Source organism: Gobio gobio (genome assembly GCF_949357685.1).
Source record: "Gobio gobio genome assembly, chromosome: 4".
In the NCBI taxonomy this organism is placed as follows: Eukaryota; Metazoa; Chordata; class Actinopteri; order Cypriniformes; family Gobionidae; genus Gobio; species Gobio gobio.
In genome coordinates this window covers 23,413,024-23,435,571 of record NC_137100.1, presented here as the reverse complement: position 1 = coordinate 23,435,571, position 22,548 = coordinate 23,413,024, and the positions used below count along the sequence as shown (strand labels likewise).

At 39.8% G+C, this 22,548-nt stretch overlaps 1 protein-coding gene across 11 annotated transcripts in view; it reads right to left on the bottom strand.

Moving 5' to 3' along the window:
* The window catches only part of kcnt1b (potassium sodium-activated channel subfamily T member 1b), a 121,437-nt gene that overhangs the window by 33,618 nt on the left and 65,271 nt on the right, over positions 1–22,548 (bottom strand). For 10 of the 11 annotated variants that reach the window (XR_013816286.1, XR_013816287.1, XM_079814025.1 and 7 more), the window contains 11 exons: positions 18,611–18,690; positions 18,172–18,277; positions 12,615–12,707; positions 12,445–12,493; positions 11,532–11,591; positions 10,822–10,896; positions 10,430–10,513; positions 8,489–8,583; positions 6,270–6,450; positions 5,830–5,994; positions 5,583–5,719 (listed from right to left, as the gene is read on the bottom strand). Coding sequence is in view for 9 of the 11 variants with exons in the window: in XM_079814025.1 (XP_079670151.1) it covers positions 5,583–5,719; positions 5,830–5,994; positions 6,270–6,450; positions 8,489–8,583; positions 10,430–10,513; positions 10,822–10,896; positions 11,532–11,591; positions 12,445–12,493; positions 12,615–12,707; positions 18,172–18,277; positions 18,611–18,690 (1,125 nt within the window). In the remaining 2 variants the exon portion in view is untranslated. The remainder of the gene's footprint in view (positions 1–5,582; positions 5,720–5,829; positions 5,995–6,269; positions 6,451–8,488; positions 8,584–10,429; positions 10,514–10,821; positions 10,897–11,531; positions 11,592–12,444; positions 12,494–12,614; positions 12,708–18,171; positions 18,278–18,610; positions 18,691–22,548) is intronic. The other variant, XM_079814032.1, reaches the window with a different exon arrangement.

Here is a 22,548-nt window from a genome sequence, read left to right as displayed (position 1 = left end):
AAAACACTGCTAAATCCAGCTTCACAAAACACCATCTATCCTTACTGTGACTGTGTAAACAGATCAGACCACTTAAATTTGTAAATCTACATTGTGGATTAACAGACTGACAAGTTATTAAAAATCCAAAATCACACATTCACATAGAGTGCAAATGCAACAGCTCTGAATTTATTGGTGCATTAAATTACACTTACAAAATGACCTGTGTGTATTTTTGGAATGTTCCAATATTGTGAGATTACAAAAATATGTCTTTTTCATTTTTCTGCATGAATTGCAGCATGCATTTGTGAGAATCTTTGATACTGTTAACTCCTTTAAATCAAAATAAAACTATGATGTGTATAATCTCTCTGGAGCTGCAGGGAAATAATATAATGACAACAGTGATTGTGAAGCAGCAGAGCGGAAAAATATAAATCCATGTCCTAAATTTAAGAGCCCTACAAAAAAATAACAGGCACAGGACAACTCTACAATGCTTCAATAAAAATATTAGCGATTTACACCATGTGTAGATATACACCGATCAGGCATAACATTATGACAGGTGAAGTGAATAACACTGATTATCTCTTCATCACGCCACCTGTTAGTGAGTGCAATATATTAGGCAGCAAGTGAACATTAGAAGCAGGAAAAAGGGGCAAGCGTAAGGATTTGATTGAGTTTGACAAGGGCCAAATTGTGATGGCTAGACGACTGGGTCAGAGCATCTCCAAAACTGCAGCTCTTGTGGGGTGTTCCCGGTCAGTATCTATCAAAAGTGGTCCAAGGAAGGAACAGTGGTGAACCGGTGACAGGGTCATGGGCGGTCAAGGCTCATTGATGCACGTGGGGAGCGAAGGCTGGCCCTTGTGGGCCGATCAAACAGACGAGCTACAGTAGCTCAAATTGCCCAAGAAATTAATGCTGGTTCCGATAGAAAGGTGTCAGAATATAGCCTGACGTCGTCATACTCAATTCTAGTCAGAATATGAGTCTGAGACCGCTCCGTTGGGCTGTGATTATGGGGCGTGTTTCAACCGAACCAGGAAAGACCTCAATTGGATAGACCTTCAACCAATCAGAGCAACGGAGCGACGCATAACGTTAGTTGTCAAATGTCAACAGAACTCAACTGCACTGTGTTGCCATGTCCGCGGGTTGAAGCGACCCCAATTATGTGATATACAAACCCAGGAATGCGATTTTTAGCTGCCAGCCCTGCCAAAATAACACATATTTTACCCCCCAAATGCCTTTTTTTTCCCTGGAGAACCCCCCCCCTAGAAAGCTATTGGCCTTGTTTTTGGATAGTTTTGAGGAACGTTAGCAATTGGGCGGGTTTTGTTGGAAAAGCTTGGCAACCCTGTCTGCACGCACGCTGGAATAAGTAGCCTAACGTTAGAAGAACAAGATTAGTGTAAACGATCTTTGCCGGTGTTGTAAAAAAATAATTTAAGGATACACAGAGTACTTACCAACACGATCATCATTTCTGAGAGAAATAGTAAAGGTGAATGCATACGAACAAGTTCTCCGTTTAGGATTAGAACAAACTCAACCCAAGCGCCTTTGATGACGTAGATGATTACGTTACTGTTGATCATCTGTCCATCATCGTCTAAAGCCCGCCCTGACAATTTCATTGGTCCGAACAGTTTCTGTTCGGGCATAATTACTTCTCTACCAATCAATTCCAGACCGAACTGCCCGAGTAAAAATGTTGTGGACGGGGCTAAGTTCGGCTGGCATCCAGGCTAGCCAGAATACACAGTGCATCGCAAACCATGTACTGTGGCTTCTTTCAGCAGGATAATGCGCCCTGCTACAAATCAAAAATGGTTTAGGAATGGTTTGAGGAGTTTTGTTTTGGCAGTAAAAAGGGGGACCAACACAATATTAGGTCATAATGTTATGCCTGATCGGTGTATAATCAGCTTTAAATATAGTATAGTACAGTCATTCCCAAACTGTGGTCCGCGGACCACTAGTGGTCCGTGAGGGTACTGCAGGTGGTCCGTGGAAAGGCAAAATATAATAAAATAATATTTTTTTACCTTCATTTTACCAGGAAATTCCCATAAAAAAATAAAAAATAAAAAGAACATGTAGGCCTATATTGACATAACATTTATATTAAATTGTCAAGTTATTGTGCGATTACTAAAATAGGCTAGTGGCGCTCGGCCGTGACGTTCAAGTTCAGTGCTGTTATGGATCGGTGGATAGCAACAGGTTCTCTGAAGAGAAAAGAGACAGAGGCAGAAGTTACAAAATTAAGAGATTGACAGTGAGTCGGATGCATCTATGAGCCAGATTCTATGAGCATCTATGAGCCAGAATAAATAAATTAAACATGTGGCAGCCGTTGTGTGCAGTAAACTTTCTTTTAACAAGCCTGTTGTACTGATGTGATGACTAGTTAAAGTTTTAGTGCTAGTAAGCCTATTTAGAGGTGCGGATTCATTCAGGTAGGTCTGTGTGTAGACATATTTTATTATGTGTGTTATGAGGTGGTCCCCAAAATGTTTTGATTACAAATAGTGGTCCACACACACAAAAAGTTTGAAAACCCCTGGTATAGTATACACAGTATATAATTTTAAATGCCCATCTAAGCAGATAAATGTTTTTTGGGAAGCAGCAGTTAAAGTTTCTTGTAGCAGAGGCGAACTGTAATACAGTTCTAACCAGCAAAACCACAAGTCCTTGGTGACAACTGACCTGTGCTGAAACAGCAAGTTTCATGGCACTTTAATAGAACTGATTTAAAAATATGAGCTGCAGTGCACATTTCTGCTATTAAACCCTCGAGAATGCTTGACTGCATAGACTTCCATTGAGTGAATTACTGCAAGAAAACAAATCGACATTGACATGTTGACATGTCACAGACGCTTTCGATAGAGCTTGTTAAAAACCAAAAACATTTAAAGCCGAAAGATATACTGTGAGGAATAACTATTGGCAAAAAAAAAATTAAAGCGCTCACAACGTGCATAATTCATCCAGTAATATGCAGCAGCAACGAACACATCTTAAAAATGAGAAAGCATTTTTCCCCCCGCATAGAGTCTTTTAACAACAAAAGCAATTCCCTTAAAATCCTTTAAATTCCAACCTTCCAATTATAACACACAGAGATTACACAACTGGCCAGGAAACTTTAGAAGGACTGAGTTTTATTCATTCACTGGAATATAAAGTGGGCATATTGAGACAGATTTGCTGCATTTTAATGAAGGAGTATAGTAGTTATAAATGCAGTTACATTGTAAGAAAAAGGACATATATTTTCCTTAAATTTCAAGGCTGCTTTAATAAGGAACAGATGGGCTTGAGACTGGTGTCAGGTTTGGCTCTGATGGTGAAGCTTGCAGGTTTACTCTTCAATTTTCCACACAGGCTAATTTACTTTATTGGGAGCCTGTCCAAAGCTTCCATTTCGAAACAGTTAATCAGTAGGCCTATGCTAGTTTAAATCACAGAAATGCCACATTGATATACTGCACAGCCCTGTTGAAATATGACATCATAGTTATGACTCAAGTTTACTTACAACTATTTCACTCTTAGACTCTGAAAAGCTGGAAACACAAGTTGTCTTTCACAGAGAATAATGAGATTATGCTAATTTAATTAGCTAAACTACTTAGCCTGCCATTAGGCCAAACCTTAAAGGAGAGCACTTTATAGTGAGACATAAATCATCCACCACAATTATTGTTTTAAGGACCGTTCTTGCAAGTTGTACGATTGATGTTTACATTTGACAGGCAGTGGGACTGCAAGTCGTCTTGCTCAATATAAAACTGCTTAATTAAAGAACTGCACAAAATATCATCTTCTATGCTTAAATATTGTTGGCGAATGTAACTCTAAATATACTGATGAATGCACAAGAGCTCTCACTGACAGGCTGCACGACAGGTCTCTGACACTATTAATCTCATTCTGAGGTCAATTCTCAAATGCTCTCAGTAATCTAGTCATAGTATTAATGTATTTAAAAAGGACTTGAAAGGATGAAATACATTAGACTGATCTCTGTATCGCCTAAATGGCTCTCTCATAGACTCAAACGCAGAGTCAGAACCTCAATTTGAACTAACTGGAAGGTGACTTAGATAAAAAAAAGTATACTTTAAGTCCAGGCTTGCCATGCTAATTTTTTAAAAGATATCAGTGGTGGTCTTGGCTAACTTAGTGCCCTAAACTAATGTATATATACTCTGGAAAAAATTAATAGACCACTTAACATTGAGAAATCTATGTTAAGCGGTCTCTTAATTTTGTCCTGAGCTGTGTATATATATATATATATATATATATATATATATATATATATATATATATATATATATATATATATATATATATATATATATATATTTGGAATATAAATGTATTTATAAGTTTGGAAACTGTACTATTTTGATTGTTTTTGAAAGAAGTCTCTTCTGCTCACCAAGGCTGCATTTATGTTATTAAAAATACAAAAAAAGCAATATAGCTTTGCAACCCACCTCCACCCCAGCTCCTCCTTAAACTGTTTAACTTAATCAATGTCATTCTGTTGTCAATGATGCATACTCTGTTCTAAATGGGGGATTTCGCTGCCCTCCCAGTTTAAAAAATGGGAGGTTGTCCCCAGAATCTGCTGCTGTTCCCTGTCTTGGCTTTTCATGAAGCTCATGAAAAGGACGGGGAATTTAGAACAGAGCCATATCGCCAAATGTAAATTTTTGTAAATAAAAAAGTTGACTAAAAGTTTGTCTATGGTGTTTTTGACTTAAGTGGACCTGACTGAACTACTAGTGTATAAAAAACTTTAGTCAGGGGATATTTTCGTATACCAACATGTCACAAAGTGCATTCTGGGATGAGCGAGCAACGCTGAGCGGAATGAGCAAGCTCGAGTAATAGGTCAGTATTACATTTTTGATAGCTAGCTTGGCTTGTATGTTTGGTGCAGAATGGGTGTGGTGGGGGGGTGGGGGGGGGGGGGGGGGTGCAACCTCATATTCTTTCATAGGGCCCAAAATTGCTAGCGGCGCCCCTGGTTTCTGCGATGACTTATGTGAATGCCTCTGATTATTAGACATTGCATCCATAAACTCAACAGAATCACGCGTGATTGATTATAATGCGCAGCGCTATTATAACAGATGCCTTTTGAGAAGACTACAATTAAATTCAAACCATCAAAGTTGCTAGTGGGAGTGACTGTTACATGCCACTGCTGAAATCGATCCGCAAATGGTGGGTTATATGTATATATAATGGCGCGGAAGCATTGTCTTACAAATAACGACATTTCTGTCAATGGCGGGGGAAGAGATAACTAGTCGCTTATAAGCATGCCTAAGATATTGTCTGTTTATTAGTGCTAATAAAGCACTTATTAATGCCTTATTCTGCATGACCATATTCTACATACCCTTAATCCTACCCAATAATTAAACTTAGCTACTACCTTTCTGACTGTTATCAAGCAGTAATTAAGAGTTTATTGAGGCAAAAGTCATAGTTAATAGTTAGTTAATAGTGAGAATTGAAACTTAAACTAAAGTGTGACCAAATAAACAACCTACTTGGCCCTCATCAGGTCTTGGTCCTTCAGTGCAGAGCCTTGGAGGTAGATGACCCGTTGAGACCACAGCGGGATCTGCAGTATACGTCGCACCTGGATGTCCATCTCCGTGGGACAGAGTATCACCACATAATAATCCTAGACATTTGAGAAATTGTAATACCACCATTACATACTGAGCTAGATTAGCATATTAGAAAAACACAGAACAATAATAAACACTCCCTTATATGGGTTTATGTATGTACCTGTAGTCTTGGGTGGGCATAGAACTCATTGAGGAAATCCATAAGCAAGTCTATTTTAAGTGAAGTAACACAGAGAACCACATGTTTCTCGGTCTGAGCACGGTGTCTGCTGTAGTTTCCACCTGACTTCTGCCTCTCCATCCAAAGATACGCCAACTCCTCAAACTGGTGTTGAAATGAGAGACAGAAAGCAAGTACTGTGTGAACGCAGTAATTATTACCAGAACCACTCATTTCTGCTTTAATCATCCAAAAAATGAAATGCAAAAAGTGTTCAGTGAGGTTGGATCTCCATCCATTCAACTGTGTAAATGTAAATCACAAATAAGCAGTAATTAGGAGTTTATTATTAGACAAAAATCATAATTAATAGTTAGTTAATAGGGAGAACATTAATACGGAAACTACTGGTTTTGCTGTTTGTGGGCTGATCGTGACACCTGTAATGGCAGCACCACCAGAGCCACACAGATCATGATGACCACCAGTAGCTGCGAGGGCCAGATTTTTGGTGTGACGTCTCCATAACCAACAGTCGAGAAGGTGACGATGCAGAAATATAAAGAGTCGAAGAGGGTGAGACTCTTTCCTGCCCGCTCAAGGTGCTGAATCCCACAAGCCCTAAAGAGCATTACAAAACATTTCAGGAAACAATTTCAAAAATAAATGAAATGTAGCATCATGTGATTTTTATAGTTTTATTAGAAAGGATAATATTGAATAGGATTCAGTAGAGCTGCTCAGTCATGATGTCAATTTGTAGGCTTGCCCAGAAGGCCATTTCACCTCGGGCTCCCTCAGGAATTTCGAATGGGTTTTTAAAATAGCGGTTTTCGATTTGTGTAAAATAAGGTCTGTCTGTGGTTAGCATTATTTCAAGAGACTTTCCCATTTTGTTCTACAAAATAAATTACAAAGTCATACCTCAAAAGGGAATTTTAAAACCACTGTGTGCTTTATAACATTAATTTAATTAAGGCAGCGGCAATAGATGCTATTTACACCAAGTGCATAGCGATAGATGCTATTTACACCAAGTGTTAATAGCAACTAGATTCTATTTACACTCAGTGAAAATTGCATATTTTCTTAATTATAATTGCCATTTACACTAAGTGCAAATAGCAATAGATGCTATTCACACCAAGTGCAAATAGTGATAGATGCTATTTACACCAAGTGTTAATAGCAACTAGATTCTATTTACACTAAGTGAAAATAACATATTTTCTTAGCGATAGATGATATTTACACTAAGTGCAAATAGAGATAGATTCTATTTACACTAAGTGAAAATAACATTTTCTTAGCGATAGATGATTTACACTAAGTGTAAATAGCTGTAGATGCTATTTACTAAGTGAAATAGCATAATAAGTTGATATATTCTATTTATTTAAAAGTAGCAGTTATTTGCAATATGTGTAAATAGTAATATAGTAGTATACTTTATTTTGACAGATACATACTATTTGCACCTCAGTATTGTTGTACATTAACAGGATGCAATAATAACAGAGTGTAAAGATTATATTTATTAAAATTATTAAATGTATGCCGCCTTAATGGGACAATAAAAGCCCTCCCTACACCAACCCCTACCCCTACCCAATAAAAGCTTTTATTATTATTAATTATGCACATTTCACATTTAGAACATTTTCTTAATTTTTATTGAAAGAAAATGCATTTCTTGTGTGATTTGTGATGAGAAAAGAGATAAGGAGAAACTCTGCAAAAGGCGGATTCGAACCCATGTTAATCGCGTCAAAATCAAGATCCATAAGCCATATGCTTTACTGATTATGCCACTGAAGACATAGAAATTCAAGCGCTTTTTTAAATCTTGTTTGGCCCAACCAGGCATTGTTAGGCGGAGCTAGTGCGAATAGCACTTGCCAACAAGGCACGCTATTTGCACTTGGTGTGAATAGACACTCCGTTTAATAATAATATAAATACATACCCCTTTAAATCGGTAAAATATATATACAAATATATGCTAATCATTTATCCTCATTAGTCCATGTGTTATTCTTTAAAGAATAAAACATGGACTAATGAGGATAATAAAATGAGGTTAATTAAGCACCTGTAACAGACACATTGTTGAAAAGCAACAACATTTTTCAAGTTTTATATATGTATTAAAAATATATATACCTGTATCTGACTATTTTGCAGTAAACTTCAAATATTTTCATATACTTCATGTGCTTGGTGAACTAGATTGTATTATAAAAGATGTTCATTTCACAGTCTTGTACCTTTGTCTTTTTCTCAAAGTTTGTGATATTGTGATTCATCTCAGAGCTGGGTGGCTTATGGCTTATATCTCTGTACTAAGGATTCTTTGTAAATCCCTACAGAGAAAATGAATGGGAAAATACTTCAAGAACTGAGACTGCTGAAATAGGGGAGCCGTGACTGTTGTGCTCTATTAAATATAAGTAGATTTTGTTCAATATTCCTAAAAAATGGTAGCATCTTGTTTTGACACTATGGGAAAAAAGTTAATTTGGATTAACTGATGTACATTATTGATCAGGACGGTTAATTAATCTCAACAGAGTGTGACTGTTTCAGATCAGCAGCATTAGATACAAGCCTGTAAAAGGCTAAAGCCCCATCAGGAATATCAGAGATGAAAGAGCTTTACCCAGTGAAGACCAGACAGAGCAGTGTACAGATCAGAATGAGGACCTGGTTGAACATGGCAGAGTGTGTGCGCTGAATGGCACGATGGAGATCATTCTAGAAAGTAACAGAGATAAGTGAGAGAGATCTCTTTTGTCAGAGAATACACCAAGACAAGAATATAAGAATAACACACACACAATGTAAAAGCCCCGCTCTGAATAAAAGTCTGCCCACTTAAAAGCCTGCTTTAAAAAGAACTTAATAGCCTTCATTATCTTCCATTCATTTTACAATGAAGGTCTAGTGCTCTTCACACAACTAAATCTTCTATTCCACTGACCTTAAAAGAGGAAATGTGAATGCTCTTTCATAACTGTACTGCTCAGCTATATATGAGATACATGTATGTTAAAGGTAGGGTAGGCAATTTTTCTTATAAACACTTATACTGGTTGAAACTTTCTTCACATCCTGATAGAAATCATTCATAGAAGTGGTCTGAATATTAAAACATTTATTTAAACATTGCATTAATGAGAAATTGAACAGGTGTTCCTAATAATCCTTTAGGTGAGTGAATATTCATCAGCGTGTTCCGTAAAGCCCGGGCGCACGCTGTACGATATATAAGAGTCCTTTACGATTGTTGCTTGTCAGACTGTACAAACATGATCCTCATGTCACACTGTGAGATCTCAGCTGTCATTGTCAGACTGAAAACTTGTCCAGAGTTTTACATTATCAACCCATTCACGTTCGGTGACTGTGAGCTGCATTACACGCAAGACTGAAATTGTGGCTAACAAAGAAATCTCAAATGTTAATTTTGGTCATAGTTTTGAAAAACTAAGACAATTTAACAGTCGTCGCAGGAGAAGTCAAAATCACCTTCAAAATCTTCTGACACTGACAGAATTTCGCCTGAGGCAAAATTTGATCGCAGCGGTCATTAATCGTCTGTAGGCGAACATATCACACTAACAACCAAGGACTACAGATTTTAGCCTAGGATCAGAGGAATCTTTTAGGATTTTCAAAAGTTGTCTCAAACGACCAAACCGTGGCCAAATTGTAGTGTGAACACAGCTTAAGGCTATGCAGAGTTGTAGAAACACAGTCACAGAGCGCCACAAACAAACAAACAACAGCCTTTTACACTTCCTACTGAAGCAAAACAACAGGCTTATGCTATGTTCATGTCATCGTAAACATAATTATGAGATGGCAATCCGTGAAGCGTGACATCCTCAGACTCAGATTTATGTGTTTCTATGTCAAAACTATTAACACCGAAATTAACTTTCCGCAGTTTACATTCATTATTATTGTGATGTTATGTGCTTTGAGACATGATGTAATTTTCTCTTGTCTCGTGGCGCTTTGCAGACTCTGCTCTGGCTGTGTTCATGCGTTTTGAAGGAGGCGTGGCCTTGGAGAGCACTCTGAAAAGGGAGGTTGGGATCTCATACTTTCAGAGCTAGCTGGCTATTGCTAGCCTCTCTGAAATTGTCAACCCTACCTTTAATTACAGTCCCATGACCAAAGGATCAGGCCTTAAATGGCTCCCTTATTTAGTTTTCTTAATTATCATCTCTCAGGAAAATATATATTTTTTAAAGTATGGGGGGTAAAAGAGTAATCTTCAAGGCATTGACACATTTTAGTGATTGTTAGCACTCTCTTTTACCAGTATCTTAGCTTGAAGCATTTGTAAAAGTACATTCCCCCTGCTAGTTTTTCTCTGGCCATTTGACCTGACCATCTGGCAGGGAAGGGAACGCTGGCACCCTCTTAGATTTTGCTCATTGATGATGCATTTTCATTTGTCAAGTGCATAATGAAGTAAAGCTTCCCAACACAGCAATATCATCAAACAACACAGATGTTATTCTGCTAAGACACCCAAAACGATTTTCTGTAGGCATGTAAAATGCACTATACAGCTGCACAATCTACTTACAATCATGTTCTCCAGCGCTGATTTAGCAAGCCAACAATTAAGAAACACAGGAACAAATATGTTTCTTAGCGGAGCCCAAAAGACCTACAAAAAAAAATGTTGTGTCACTCCATAGCTTTTACATCTATAATGCCATTAGCACAAAAGAGTTAAACAACCTATAATTTGCTCCCAATGACTGCAGGTCAAAAAACGGCTATTTGTTACTTGGCTAATTGTTACATTTCAGTAATAATCATTCCTTCTCACAATTGATTTTCATGTATCAGTGGCTACTTATATAATTACACTCAATCAAAACAATATAACAGTACAATTACTATCAACAAAGATTTTGTGACGGCAGCAACTGGATACGTGATTCTGTGTCCACCAGAATCTTCATCACTTACTGTAATTATGAATGGCACTGTATTGATCATCTCAATGATGAAGGAGATTTGGAAAATTTGCTCCCAAATGTTCCCCTAGAAATTAAATAAATGTAAGTTATACAGCAGAAGCATTAAAAAGTTAAAAATGCACATGTATAAAAAAATAATTAACAAAATAAAAACACCAAAAAAGCTCTGCATCCTAATTCACATCTACTACATATCTCCCATAAACAGTATTTGACAAATTGGAATTGTACATCCCAAATTATAGCGTAATAATAGAGTAAAATGTACTTGTATTGTAAATAGTTTGTTGCGTGGGGATTTAAACATACTTTAAGTTTGTCAGTTTATAGGTGAAGTGTGTACTAGTTGTCTTGTATCCCAATATTACTGTATGTGCAGAGGCAACTACGTAAAAGTCGCCAGACAGTTATTAACTTCCCAGAAAAGAGTATACTGCCTAAGTATAATATAAGTTGGCAAAATGGGATGCAGACTTTAATTACAACAAAGATTACTTTTAAGGCTAAAAAAAAAAATAGCCTTTTTTTCCCTCGATAAATCAATGAAGAAACAGAAAAACAGTCAGGAACACTTCCCATTATAGGGGAACTAAAGAAACAAAGGGACCCTTTAGCAACCCAAGGGAAGCTGAAATGGTCAGATTTAATTTAGATCAGTGGATAGAAAGCTCGCAAGGGCAGAATAATAATGACAATTACCTTGTAGCTGAGATACACCAGGAGCATTGCTTGCAAGAAGCTAATTAAGGCCACTGTCACCTGAGGTGCAAGAAACATAATCATAATTTTTATTAGCAGAGTATCAATAACAGAGTATAAAGAGATTGCAGGAAATAACTGCTATCAGAGTCTGAGTACCATCAGAGTGGGAGACATAGTCATAAAGAAATATGAATACTGATGTTCACTCTTAAAAATAAAGGTTACTCAATACAAAACCCTCCTGGGGTCTGTCCTCAAGAACGGTCTGGTTTAATTCAGGCAGAAAACAGGACAAAAGAAGATTGCAACGGACAGACAGGACCACTGTGAGGGTAATTGGTGCACGATTTTTCACTGTTTCAATCACTCTGTGTTCCAGACAGCCTGTCAGTCTATGCAGTGATGGATATTTTAAATTTTTTTATGCAGTCATTCACTCGGTTTATTCATTCAAAGCACCTGATTCATTCAGGAATGAAACAAATAACTGTTTTTATATCTGTATTATTGAATCATTCACTCAAACAATGCTTTCGAAAACACTGATTCAATCAAAAAATGTCTACAGTTGTTCTGGCTTAGTTTGGAACTATTTTGTTGGAGGAGCAAAAGCATAGAACCTGGCAATATTGTGTCTAAAATGTAACTCAATATTAACTTATTGTTTATTAAACTGATGTATAAAAGCAATTTCACACTCACAGTAGTGCATTCGGTCTGAGACAGAACATAAAGTCAAAAATACTTTTTTGATTCTTATTCTAAACCACCAAACCACATTTTAAAGAAACATATTATAAAAGGGTTGTTGTACAATGAATGTAAAAGGGTTCTTTAAATTCACATTTTTCGGTTCCAACTGTAACCTTTATTTTTAAGAGTGTGGATCATAAAAAAAATCTCAATCTACCTGTATTGCCCATAAAGGAACTCTCCTATTCACCCAAAATATTAACTCCCTTCAAGAAATACAGCACAAGAAGATGAGAAAATTAGAGAAAGTATTCAAGAACAAACACACTTTAATTAGTAAAGTTGAATTGTGATCCGTCATAATATCTAAGTCCAGACAGGTCTCACCAGTTTATTTGCGGGGGATCTGCGGTCAGGTTTGTGGTGTAGTTTGCACAGGCTTTGCTGCAAAGGGCGTCTGTGATGTTTGTGCAGTTTTTCCTATAATCATGATAACAGGCAGTTAGTATACAACAGATATAAAAATGAAAGACATCAGGGTTGAAAAGCTGTCTCTCTCTTATTTGATTGCTGCTTGTAGGGCTCCCTCTCCTCTCCCAGAATGCTTGTGCACAAGAGCACACAGCTCTCACTCTTGTCCCTTAATGTTTTTGATGTTCTGAGAATGACTCTAATGGACACTACAGACTGAGGAGTCTGGGTTAATCCGGAGAGGAATTTAAACGGTGCTTTTGAGACGTTACTGTGTTTTGTTTCAGTGAGCTGCTGTTGTTGTTTCATGGAAGACTTGAAGAAAAATCATTATACAACAGTTAGTTCAGGTTCTCTAAAATGATTAGACATGCAGTGTTCAAAGACTGCTGATATTTTGCGTGACAAATTTTAGTTGTTTGCATCATTCTGCTGTTTTGTGTTAACAAGGTTCCACAGTGTGTGAATGGAAACAGAGTTGTCTTATTTTGCATTGAACAAAGGGCATTTTTTTAAAAGTCAGAATGTCTGTGTTTTTTCTTGCTCCAGGATCACACAGAGTGGGTTCTTTTAAACAATTGCTCAATATCCCACTATGGGAAACGCCTCAGGTGTTATAAACTATGGAAGCACCAATTGCACCATGTCTGTCCGAAGGGTGGACCAATCACAGCTCATGACAAGGAGCCCACCCCCACACTATCTCTTCCCTGTGAAGACTTTCCTTCAGCACCTAGGCTTGTTTTCCGGAAAAAATGGCATTTGGGGGGTAAAATATGTGTTATTTTGGCAGGTTGAAAAACCTCCCAGCGCTGTCACTGCCTTCTGCCATTCCTTCTCTTTCAAAAATCAACATTGCACGCTGTGCCTGCACCAGACTGATGCTGGCTGGACAGGATTTAACGCGAGTTTTCAAAATCTTGATAATCAAACAAGGTTTTAATGATAATACAATTTTAAACTATATTATTAACTCTCAGTAAATTTTATCATGGTTTATTGTGAAACCGGTAATCGTTCCATCCCTAATCTTGACCCACCCTTAAACCTAACCTACCCATCCCACCAATCCTGTCCCTAACCATATCCATATCCCACCTCAATAGCAGCAAAAGTGTTTTGCAGTACAATATGAACGCAAACTTTTTTTGAGGCAAGTAGATAGTAGTTAAAGACACCTAATATAAAGTGTGACCAAAAATCTATATCAAATAAAATCTTAATACTTTCTATTCATCGGGGAATCCTGAAAAAAAGTATCAAAGTTTCCACAAAAATATTAAGCTGCAGTTTTCAACACTGATAACAAGACAGTATGTTTCTTGAGCACCAAATCAGCATATCAGAATGATTTGTTTAGGATCCGTGTGACAGTGAAGACTCAAGATTTTGCCATCATAGGAATACATTATACAACCCAAATCAGAAAAAGTTGGGACAGTATGGAAAACGCAAATAAAAAAAAAAAGAAGTGATTTCTAAATTTACTTTGACTTGTATTTCATTGCAGACAATATGAACACAAATTATTTCATGTTTTGTCTGGTCAACTTCATGTCATTTGTAAATATGCATCCTTTCCTGTCATTCAGACCTGCAACACATTTCAAAAAAAGTTGGGACAGGAGCAATTTAGGGCTAGTAATGAGGTAAAATGGTTAAATAATGATGTGATTTGAAACAGGTGATGTCAACAGGTGATTGTAATTATGATTTGGTACAAAAGCAGCATCCAAGAAAGGTCTAATCCTTTAGGAGCAAAGGTGGGCCGAGGATCGCCAGTTTGCCAACAAATACGTGAGAAAATTATTGAAATGTTTAAAAACAATGTTCCTCAAAGAAAGATAGGAAGAGATTTGGATATTTCACATTCAACAGTGCACAACATAATTAAAAGATTCAAGGAATCTGGAGGAATTTCAGTGCGTAAAGGACAAGGGCGCAAGCCTAAGCTGAACAACCGAGATCTCCGATCCCTCAGGCGGCACTGCATCAAGAATCGTCATTCATCTATAAGCGATATCACCACATGGGCTCAGGACTACTTTGGCAAACCTTTGTCAAGTACCACAATACGTAGTTACATCCACAAATGCCAGTTAAAACTGTACTGTGCCAAAAGGAAGCCCTTTGTTAACAGTGTCCAGAAGCGCCGTCGACTTCTCTGGGCTCGGAGGCATCTGGGATGGACCATCACACAGTGGAAACGTGTACTGTGGTCAGATGAATCAGTATTTCAGGTATTTTTTGGGAGGAATGGACGCCGTGTGCTCCGGACCAAAGAAGAAAAGGATCATCCAGACTGTTACCAGCAACACGTCCAAAAGCCAGGGTCTGTCATGGTATGGGGTTGTGTCAGTGCCCTTGGCAAAGGTAACTTGCACTTCTGTGAAGGCACCATTAATTCTGAAAAGTACATAGAGATTTTGGAGCATAATATGCTGCCTTCAAGAAGACATCTTTTCCAGGGACGTCCATGCATATTTCAACAAGACAATGCAAAACGTCTCGGTTACGTATGGTAACCCTCGTTCCCTGAAGGAGGGAACAGAGACGTACGTCGGTAATACCGACGAATTGGGATCACTTCAGAGAGCCCCTATCAGCTTCGAGAACTTAAGAACTGGCCAATGAACAATTGGCGTGCGAGATTTGCATCTCGCGCTCCGCCCCGCGCCGCGTGTATAAACAGGAAGCGAGAGCAACGCACTGACGTTTTTCACTGAGGAGCCGAACCAGTGACTCGGCCATGCAGAGTCACGGCCGAGAAGACCCCCGGTCGACGAACAGGTTCCACTTCAACGCATATAGCCGTCTCGTAGAGGGGGCTCTGGCGGAAGCGATGGTGTCGACTACCGCTTGCGGTAGGTCACCTAGAACCTCCGCGTCCCGTCCAGGGACCAGACATGGAGTTTCCAGAGGTCTGGACACGGGTGCCATAGGGTGCCCCGTCTCAGAGACAGGAGGTCCTGCCTCAGAGGAATGGGCCAAGGAGGTGCTGTCGCGAGGAGCACTAGTTCCGGGAACCACGTCCTGTTGGGCCAGTACGGAGCTACCAAGAGGAGATGCTCCTCGTCCTCCCTGACCTTGCACAGTGTCTGTGCAAGAAGGCTCACTGGGGGAAACGCATATTTGCGCAGAGCCCGGGGCCAGCTGTGTGCCAGTGCATCCGTGCCGAGGGTCCCCTCGGACAGGGAATAGAACAACTGGCAGTGGGTCGTGTCGTGGGCGGCAAACAGATCGATCTGTGCGGCCCCAAAGCGACTCCAAATCAGCTGGACCACCTGGGGGTGGAGTCGCCACTCTCCGGGGAGCACTGGCAACCGTGACAGCTCGTCGGCCGCACGATTGAGCAGGCCCGGAATGTGAATAGCACGAAGGGACCTCAGATGCTTCTGACTCCACAGGAGGAGATGGCGGGCGAGTTGGGACAAACGGCGGGAGCGTAGACCACCTTGTTTGTTGATGTACGCAACGGCCGTCGTGCTGTCCGTCCGGACCAGAACGTGCTTGTCTTTGAGCGACCCTTTGAGGCGGCTGAGAGCAAGACTGTCTTTGAGCGACCCTTTGAGGCGGCTGAGAGCAAGACGAACTGCCAGCAACTCTAGGCAATTGATACGCCATTGCAGTTGGGGCCCCGTCCACAGACCCGAAACTGCAAGCCCGTTGTACGTGGCACCCCAACCTGTGGGTGAGGCATCCGTGGAGACAACATGATGCCTGGACACTTGTTCTAGAGGCACTCCTGCCCGTAGAAATGAAGGGTCCGACCACGGAGTGAGGGTTTGGCGGCATCTCGGCGTCACTTGGACACGGAGGGACCCGCTGTGCCACGCCCATCTCGGGACTCGGTCATGTAGCTAGTGCTGAAGCGGTCTCATATGGAGCAGCCCTAGCGGCGTTACTGCGGCTGCTGCTGCCATATGCCCCAGGAGCCTCTGAAAATGTTTCAGTGGAACCGCTGTACTGCGTTTGAGCGTACTCAAGCAGCTCAGCACCGACTAAACGCGCTCCTCTGTGAGGCGCGCAGTCATGGCGACCGAGTCGATCTCCATCCCGAGAAAAGAGATCCTCTGTACGGGACAGAGTTTGCTCTTCTCCCAGTTGACCCGAAGACCCAACTGGCTGAGGTGCCGGAGCACCATGTCCCTGTGTTCGCACAACTGCTCCCGCGACTGGGCAAGAATCAGCCAGTCGTCGAGATAGTTGAGGATGCGAACACCACGCTCTCTCATGGGAGCAATGGCCGCCTCCGCGACTTTCGTGAAGACACGGGGCGACAGGGACAGCCCGAAGGGCAGGACTTTGTACTGGTATGCCCGTCCGTCGAAAGCAAAGCGTAGAAACGGTCTGTGTCGAGGGAGAATCGAGACATGAAAGTACGCGTCCTTCAGGTTGATCGCTGCAAACCAATCCTGGGGACGGATGCACCTGAAGATGCGTTTCTTTGTTAGCATTCGGAACGGCATCCTGTGGAGGGAGCGGTTCAGGTAACGCAGGTCCAGGATCGGTCGTAACCCGCCACCTTTCTTGGGTACAATGAAGTACGGGCTGTAGAACCCGGACTTCATATCGGCTGGAGGGACCGGCTCTATCGCGTCCTTTGCCAATAGGACAGCGATCTCCGCCTGAAGCACCGGGGCGCCCTCCTTCGGTATAGATGTGAAGTGGACACCCCTGAACTTCGGGGGACGCCGGGCGAACTGAATCGCATAGCCGAGTCTGATGGTGCGGATGATCCAGCGAGACGGGCTGGGGAGCGCTAGCCAGGCCCCCAGAGACCGAGCAAGCGGGATCATCGGCACCATGGCCTGCCTGCAGTCCCGACCTGTCTCCAATAGAGTATGTGTGGCGCATTTTGAAGCGCAAAATGCGACAACGAAGACCCCGTACTGTTGCCCACCTTAAGACTTGTTTGCAGGAAGAATGGGACAAAATTACACCTGAAACACTTCATCACTTGTGTCTTCAGTCCCTAAACGTCTTTTAAGTGTTGTGAAAAGGAATGGCAACATTACAAAGTGGTAAAAGTTTTCATGTCCCAACCTTTTTTTGAAATGTATTGCAGGTCTGAATGACAGGAAAGGATGCATATTTACAAATGACATGAAGTTGACCAGACAAAACATGAAATATTTTGTGTTCATATTGTCTGCAATGAAATACAAGTCAAACTAAATTTAGAAATCACTTCTTTTTTCTTTTTTTTTTGCGTTTTCCATACTGTCCCAACTTTTTCTGATTTGGGGTTGTATATTTTAAATATATTAAAATAAAAATTAATTATTTGTACTGCATATACAATTGACATTTTGATTAAACAAATTCAGCTTGGTGAGCTTAAGAGACTCCTTTCAAAACATTTTTTTTTTTTTAAATCTAACATTTGAATGGTAGTGTGCGCATGTGAGTATGATGACAGAACTATCATATTTGAGTGAATTATAATTTTAAGTAGTTCATGTTTACTCACCGTGCACATGTGACCTGGTTGGATGGATCATCTAGTGAGACTCTGATTATATAGAGGAGGCATGTTAACAGCTTCAAGGAGAGGTTGAAGAGGCGTATTCTGAGACCTGCAATACAATACATTATGAAACGGCGCTTAATACCATATAAAACCCATCTGGGAATTTTTTTTTATTAGAAATAATTCAGCAGTTTGGCAAACCTACAAGCTTAGAGTTCCATCATAAATCCAAACAAACTTTTAAAAGTCACCTTCTCTATTAGGATGATTTAGCCTGTGATAGGCCAAGTAAAAGACAAATATATAGTAGCCTTGAACATGTATACATATAGTGATATTGAGATCCATACAAATTGTTTATGCTTGCATTAATGGATTTTTACTTTGTTGGTTTCTTTGTGGTTGTAAATGGCTCAAAGGGTCAAAAGATTTTACTTACTTGACCTTTGGTTTTTGATGAAGAAGAGCTTCAACCTCTCCTTGAATGTGTTTTCATTTACATAAAATTCCACCTGCACCCTGTGGAAAGGGAATAAAATGATGTTTTAATACAATTCTTTAAATTCATTGTTTACATACATTAGTAAATGTAAGGTAAAGTTACCACAGAAACATATAAGGACACTTAATCACACTTCACACATTTTTAATTGTCCAAAATCATTTTAATATGATCTGATTTAATATGATTCAAATTCAAAATAATTTTAATGAATGACATATTTAGTATGTCTCTGCATTGTGCAACATTTACAAAGAAATCCCATAATGCACTGCTGAAAACTTCAAGCAGCGAAAACTGTCTATTGGGTAAACAACTTCTTTTAATCTCCAGATCCATCTTTAAGATGTATGCGAGCGTTTCAAATCTATCAGGACATCTGACAGGAAACATTAGCAACGCTGGTGCTTCAGATGAACTCTCAGTAGATGTCAGCCTCTCCCATCCATGAATGTTTCACTAAGCATTAATTCAGTGTCTATATGCTTGAATTTCTATATATTATCATCATATTGAAGCATTATCTAAAATCCAGCATCCCTGAATCTAGCTCAAACACTGCTACATGAAATCTGCAGTCACCACCCACACAATGCTGTCAAATTGTGATTAATCACAAATAAGATGCTTTTGGGTGAAAACTCAAAATCAAAAGAACATTTTTTGAAAATGAAGCCAAATTTAAGGACACAAAATGTAATTTTCTTTACTGTAATACAGCAATAAAAGCATTTTGTCCAGATAGACTAATACTTTTTTTTTTTTAAACCAACATAAAGTAATGAATCTCTAAAGATATTCTGAAATATGCATACCATGTTCATACATGCATACTTATAGAGAGTAATTGATGGTCACGAAGTTAGTTCCCCATCAAATGCTATACATTTGACAGTATGTGATTTCAGACGCAGCTAATGATTCAGCAGAGAGCGCTTCCCCTTGCTGGTATACAGTGCTCACGAGTCACGACTGTCACAGCGACATGCGATTTCCCAGGACACTAACCTGTATATCCATGATAAATGTCAGGTATAGAGATATTTTATGCATGGTCTAAAAACACACACACACTCACACGCACAGACACACACATACACACACACACACACACACACACACACACACACACACACACACACACACACACACACACACACACACACACACACACACACACACACACACACACACACACACACACACACACACACACACACACACACACACACACACACACACACACACACACACACACACACACACACACACACACACACACGTTGGGGAATCTCCATAGATAAAATGATTTCTATACTGTACAAACTGTATTTTCGATTCCCTAACCCTCCCTAAACCTACCCATCACAGAAAACTTTTTGCATTTTTACATTTTCAAATAGGCATAATTTTATATTTTTATTAATACATTTCCCTCGGTTTTACTATCCTTGTGGGTACAATTGGTCCTCATAATTTAGGTTAAACGCACACTTACACAGTAATTTACAGCACCTTTAATAATCACAAAAAATATTTTAAAAATAATAACTATAATAATAATTTGTTACATTCATATAGCGCTTTTCTGGGTACACAAAGCGCTTTACATATAGAAGGGGGGAATCTCCTCAACCACCACCAATGTACAGCATTCACATGGATGATGTGACAGTGCAGCCATATTGCGCCAGAACGCACACCACACAACAGCTTATTGGTGGAGAGAAGACGGAGTGATGAAGCCAATCAGTATATGAGGTTGATTAGGAGACCATGGTGGACAGAGGCCAATGGGAAAATTGGGCCAGAATGCCGGGGTTACACCCCTACTCTTTTTCCGAGAGACATCCTGGGATTTTTAATGACCACAGAGTCAGTACCTCAGTTTAACATCTCATCTGAAGGACGGTGCTTGTTACAGCATAGTGTCCCCATCACTATACTGGGGCATTAGGACCCACACAGACCACAGGGTGAGCACCCCCTGCTGGCCTCACTAAGACTTCTACCAGCAGCAACCTAGTATTCCCAGGTCTCCCATCAGGTACTGATCAGGCTCAACCCTAAAATCAATTTCTCCTTTACTTTTGATTTTGGGACAAAATAGGATCTAGTTTTCTATTCACCCGTTTGTATTTCTCAATATATTTATTGTAATTGCACCTACATTTATGGGTGATAAGGCATATTATATCAAAACTTGAATAATGCATTATTTTCACAGTAACACTTTCATTTGGCCTTACAAACTGAAATCACTGTGGTATGCGTTCACTATGGGAATCATTATTCTAAGTATGTTTGCTATTTGTGATGTCACAGGGATCATAATAATGGTAGGCTAGAGCTTCCGAAAGCCCTTTATATCTGTCGAGGGCATGACATGATGTATATTGCAGGCAGTAATTATGTGCACCACAATCTGCAGAGAAAGAGAGAGATATCCTAGAGAACAGCCATTGTTTCCTGCCTACCCTGCTCTGTCTCCATGGTGATGCCTTTAACACAGGCTGTGCTGACACATATACAGTAGATATTTACTAAGGTCTGTTGAAAAAACACAAACATAAAATGTTGGCCTTTGTGACACATTAGCAAAAACCAAACAATACCAGCTTCTTGAAATAGTCCCAGGCTGAATTTCACTTCCAGATTGTGTATGGATATGTGCATCAGCGATTTGCACCCACGTATATGTGTGAGTGAACAAGCACAGACCAACAGAATCACACTCACACACACACACACACACACACACACACACACACACACACACACACACACACACACACACACACACACACACACACACACACACACACACACACACACACACACACACACACACACACACACACACACACACACACACACACACACACACACACACACACACACTCTAAACTTGTCTGCAAGTCTTCACTGTGCCAGAAATAATTGCTCTGCCTGACTGTCAAACTGTTTCTCACATTAGAAAGGGCTGAAATTATAATTGCAAGGGAATCCATAACACTTTGTGCCAACATAGAACAATAGGGCTGGTCAATAATAGCTGAACAGATAGTAATTTAGTCTCTGTAAAAATCGTTATTCTTTTGATTTGAGCAGCCCCAAATATACCATCTCTCCACCCACACTAGCTCTCCAACAGACAGATACTCTATTTATAGTGCAAGGAGCATAAATATTGAAGACTCAGAGCCTGTGTGCTCATGTCAGCCTACTTTACAGAGCATTCCATGGAAACAAACATTAAAAGTTATAATGTGGACATTCACATCACTGTCTAAAGCAAGCGTTTTCTTAGCATTGGAGTCACAAAATCAAAACCTGCATTGAAGTAAGACATACACAACTACAGTAATTGTAAAAACTGAGCATCAACTGTTCTCCTCTAGGTAGATGATATAGTTGCACAACATAATTCAACATTGCTTCTGTGGTTCTCATTTATGGTGTTGTAAGTTGTAAGGGAGTTTTGTTTTCCTCCTTTCACCACTGTCTTGATTACTTGGGACTGTTACTTTGTATAAAAATAATATATTTAAATGTAACAGAATTTGAACACTATACACTACATAAAAAACAGAAAAGTACATATTAGCTGCTTTTCCACCGTCAGGCCAACAATTCTAAGAACGGTGAGGAATGGTTTCATTCTATTTCCAGCTTGGTTCGGCACGGCACAATTACAAACCGTTCTAAGTCTGGAATTCTCAGGATGGTTGGCTAAACGCGCTGAGCCGTGCAGCTAGAATGCGTGTAGTGATGTCGCCACTCAGGATTGGCCACTTATCTATTGCTTGGCTACCAGTTTCTCTGTAGATTGCGAAGTGCATTTGAGTGACGTAAACACAAGTTAATAATAAAAT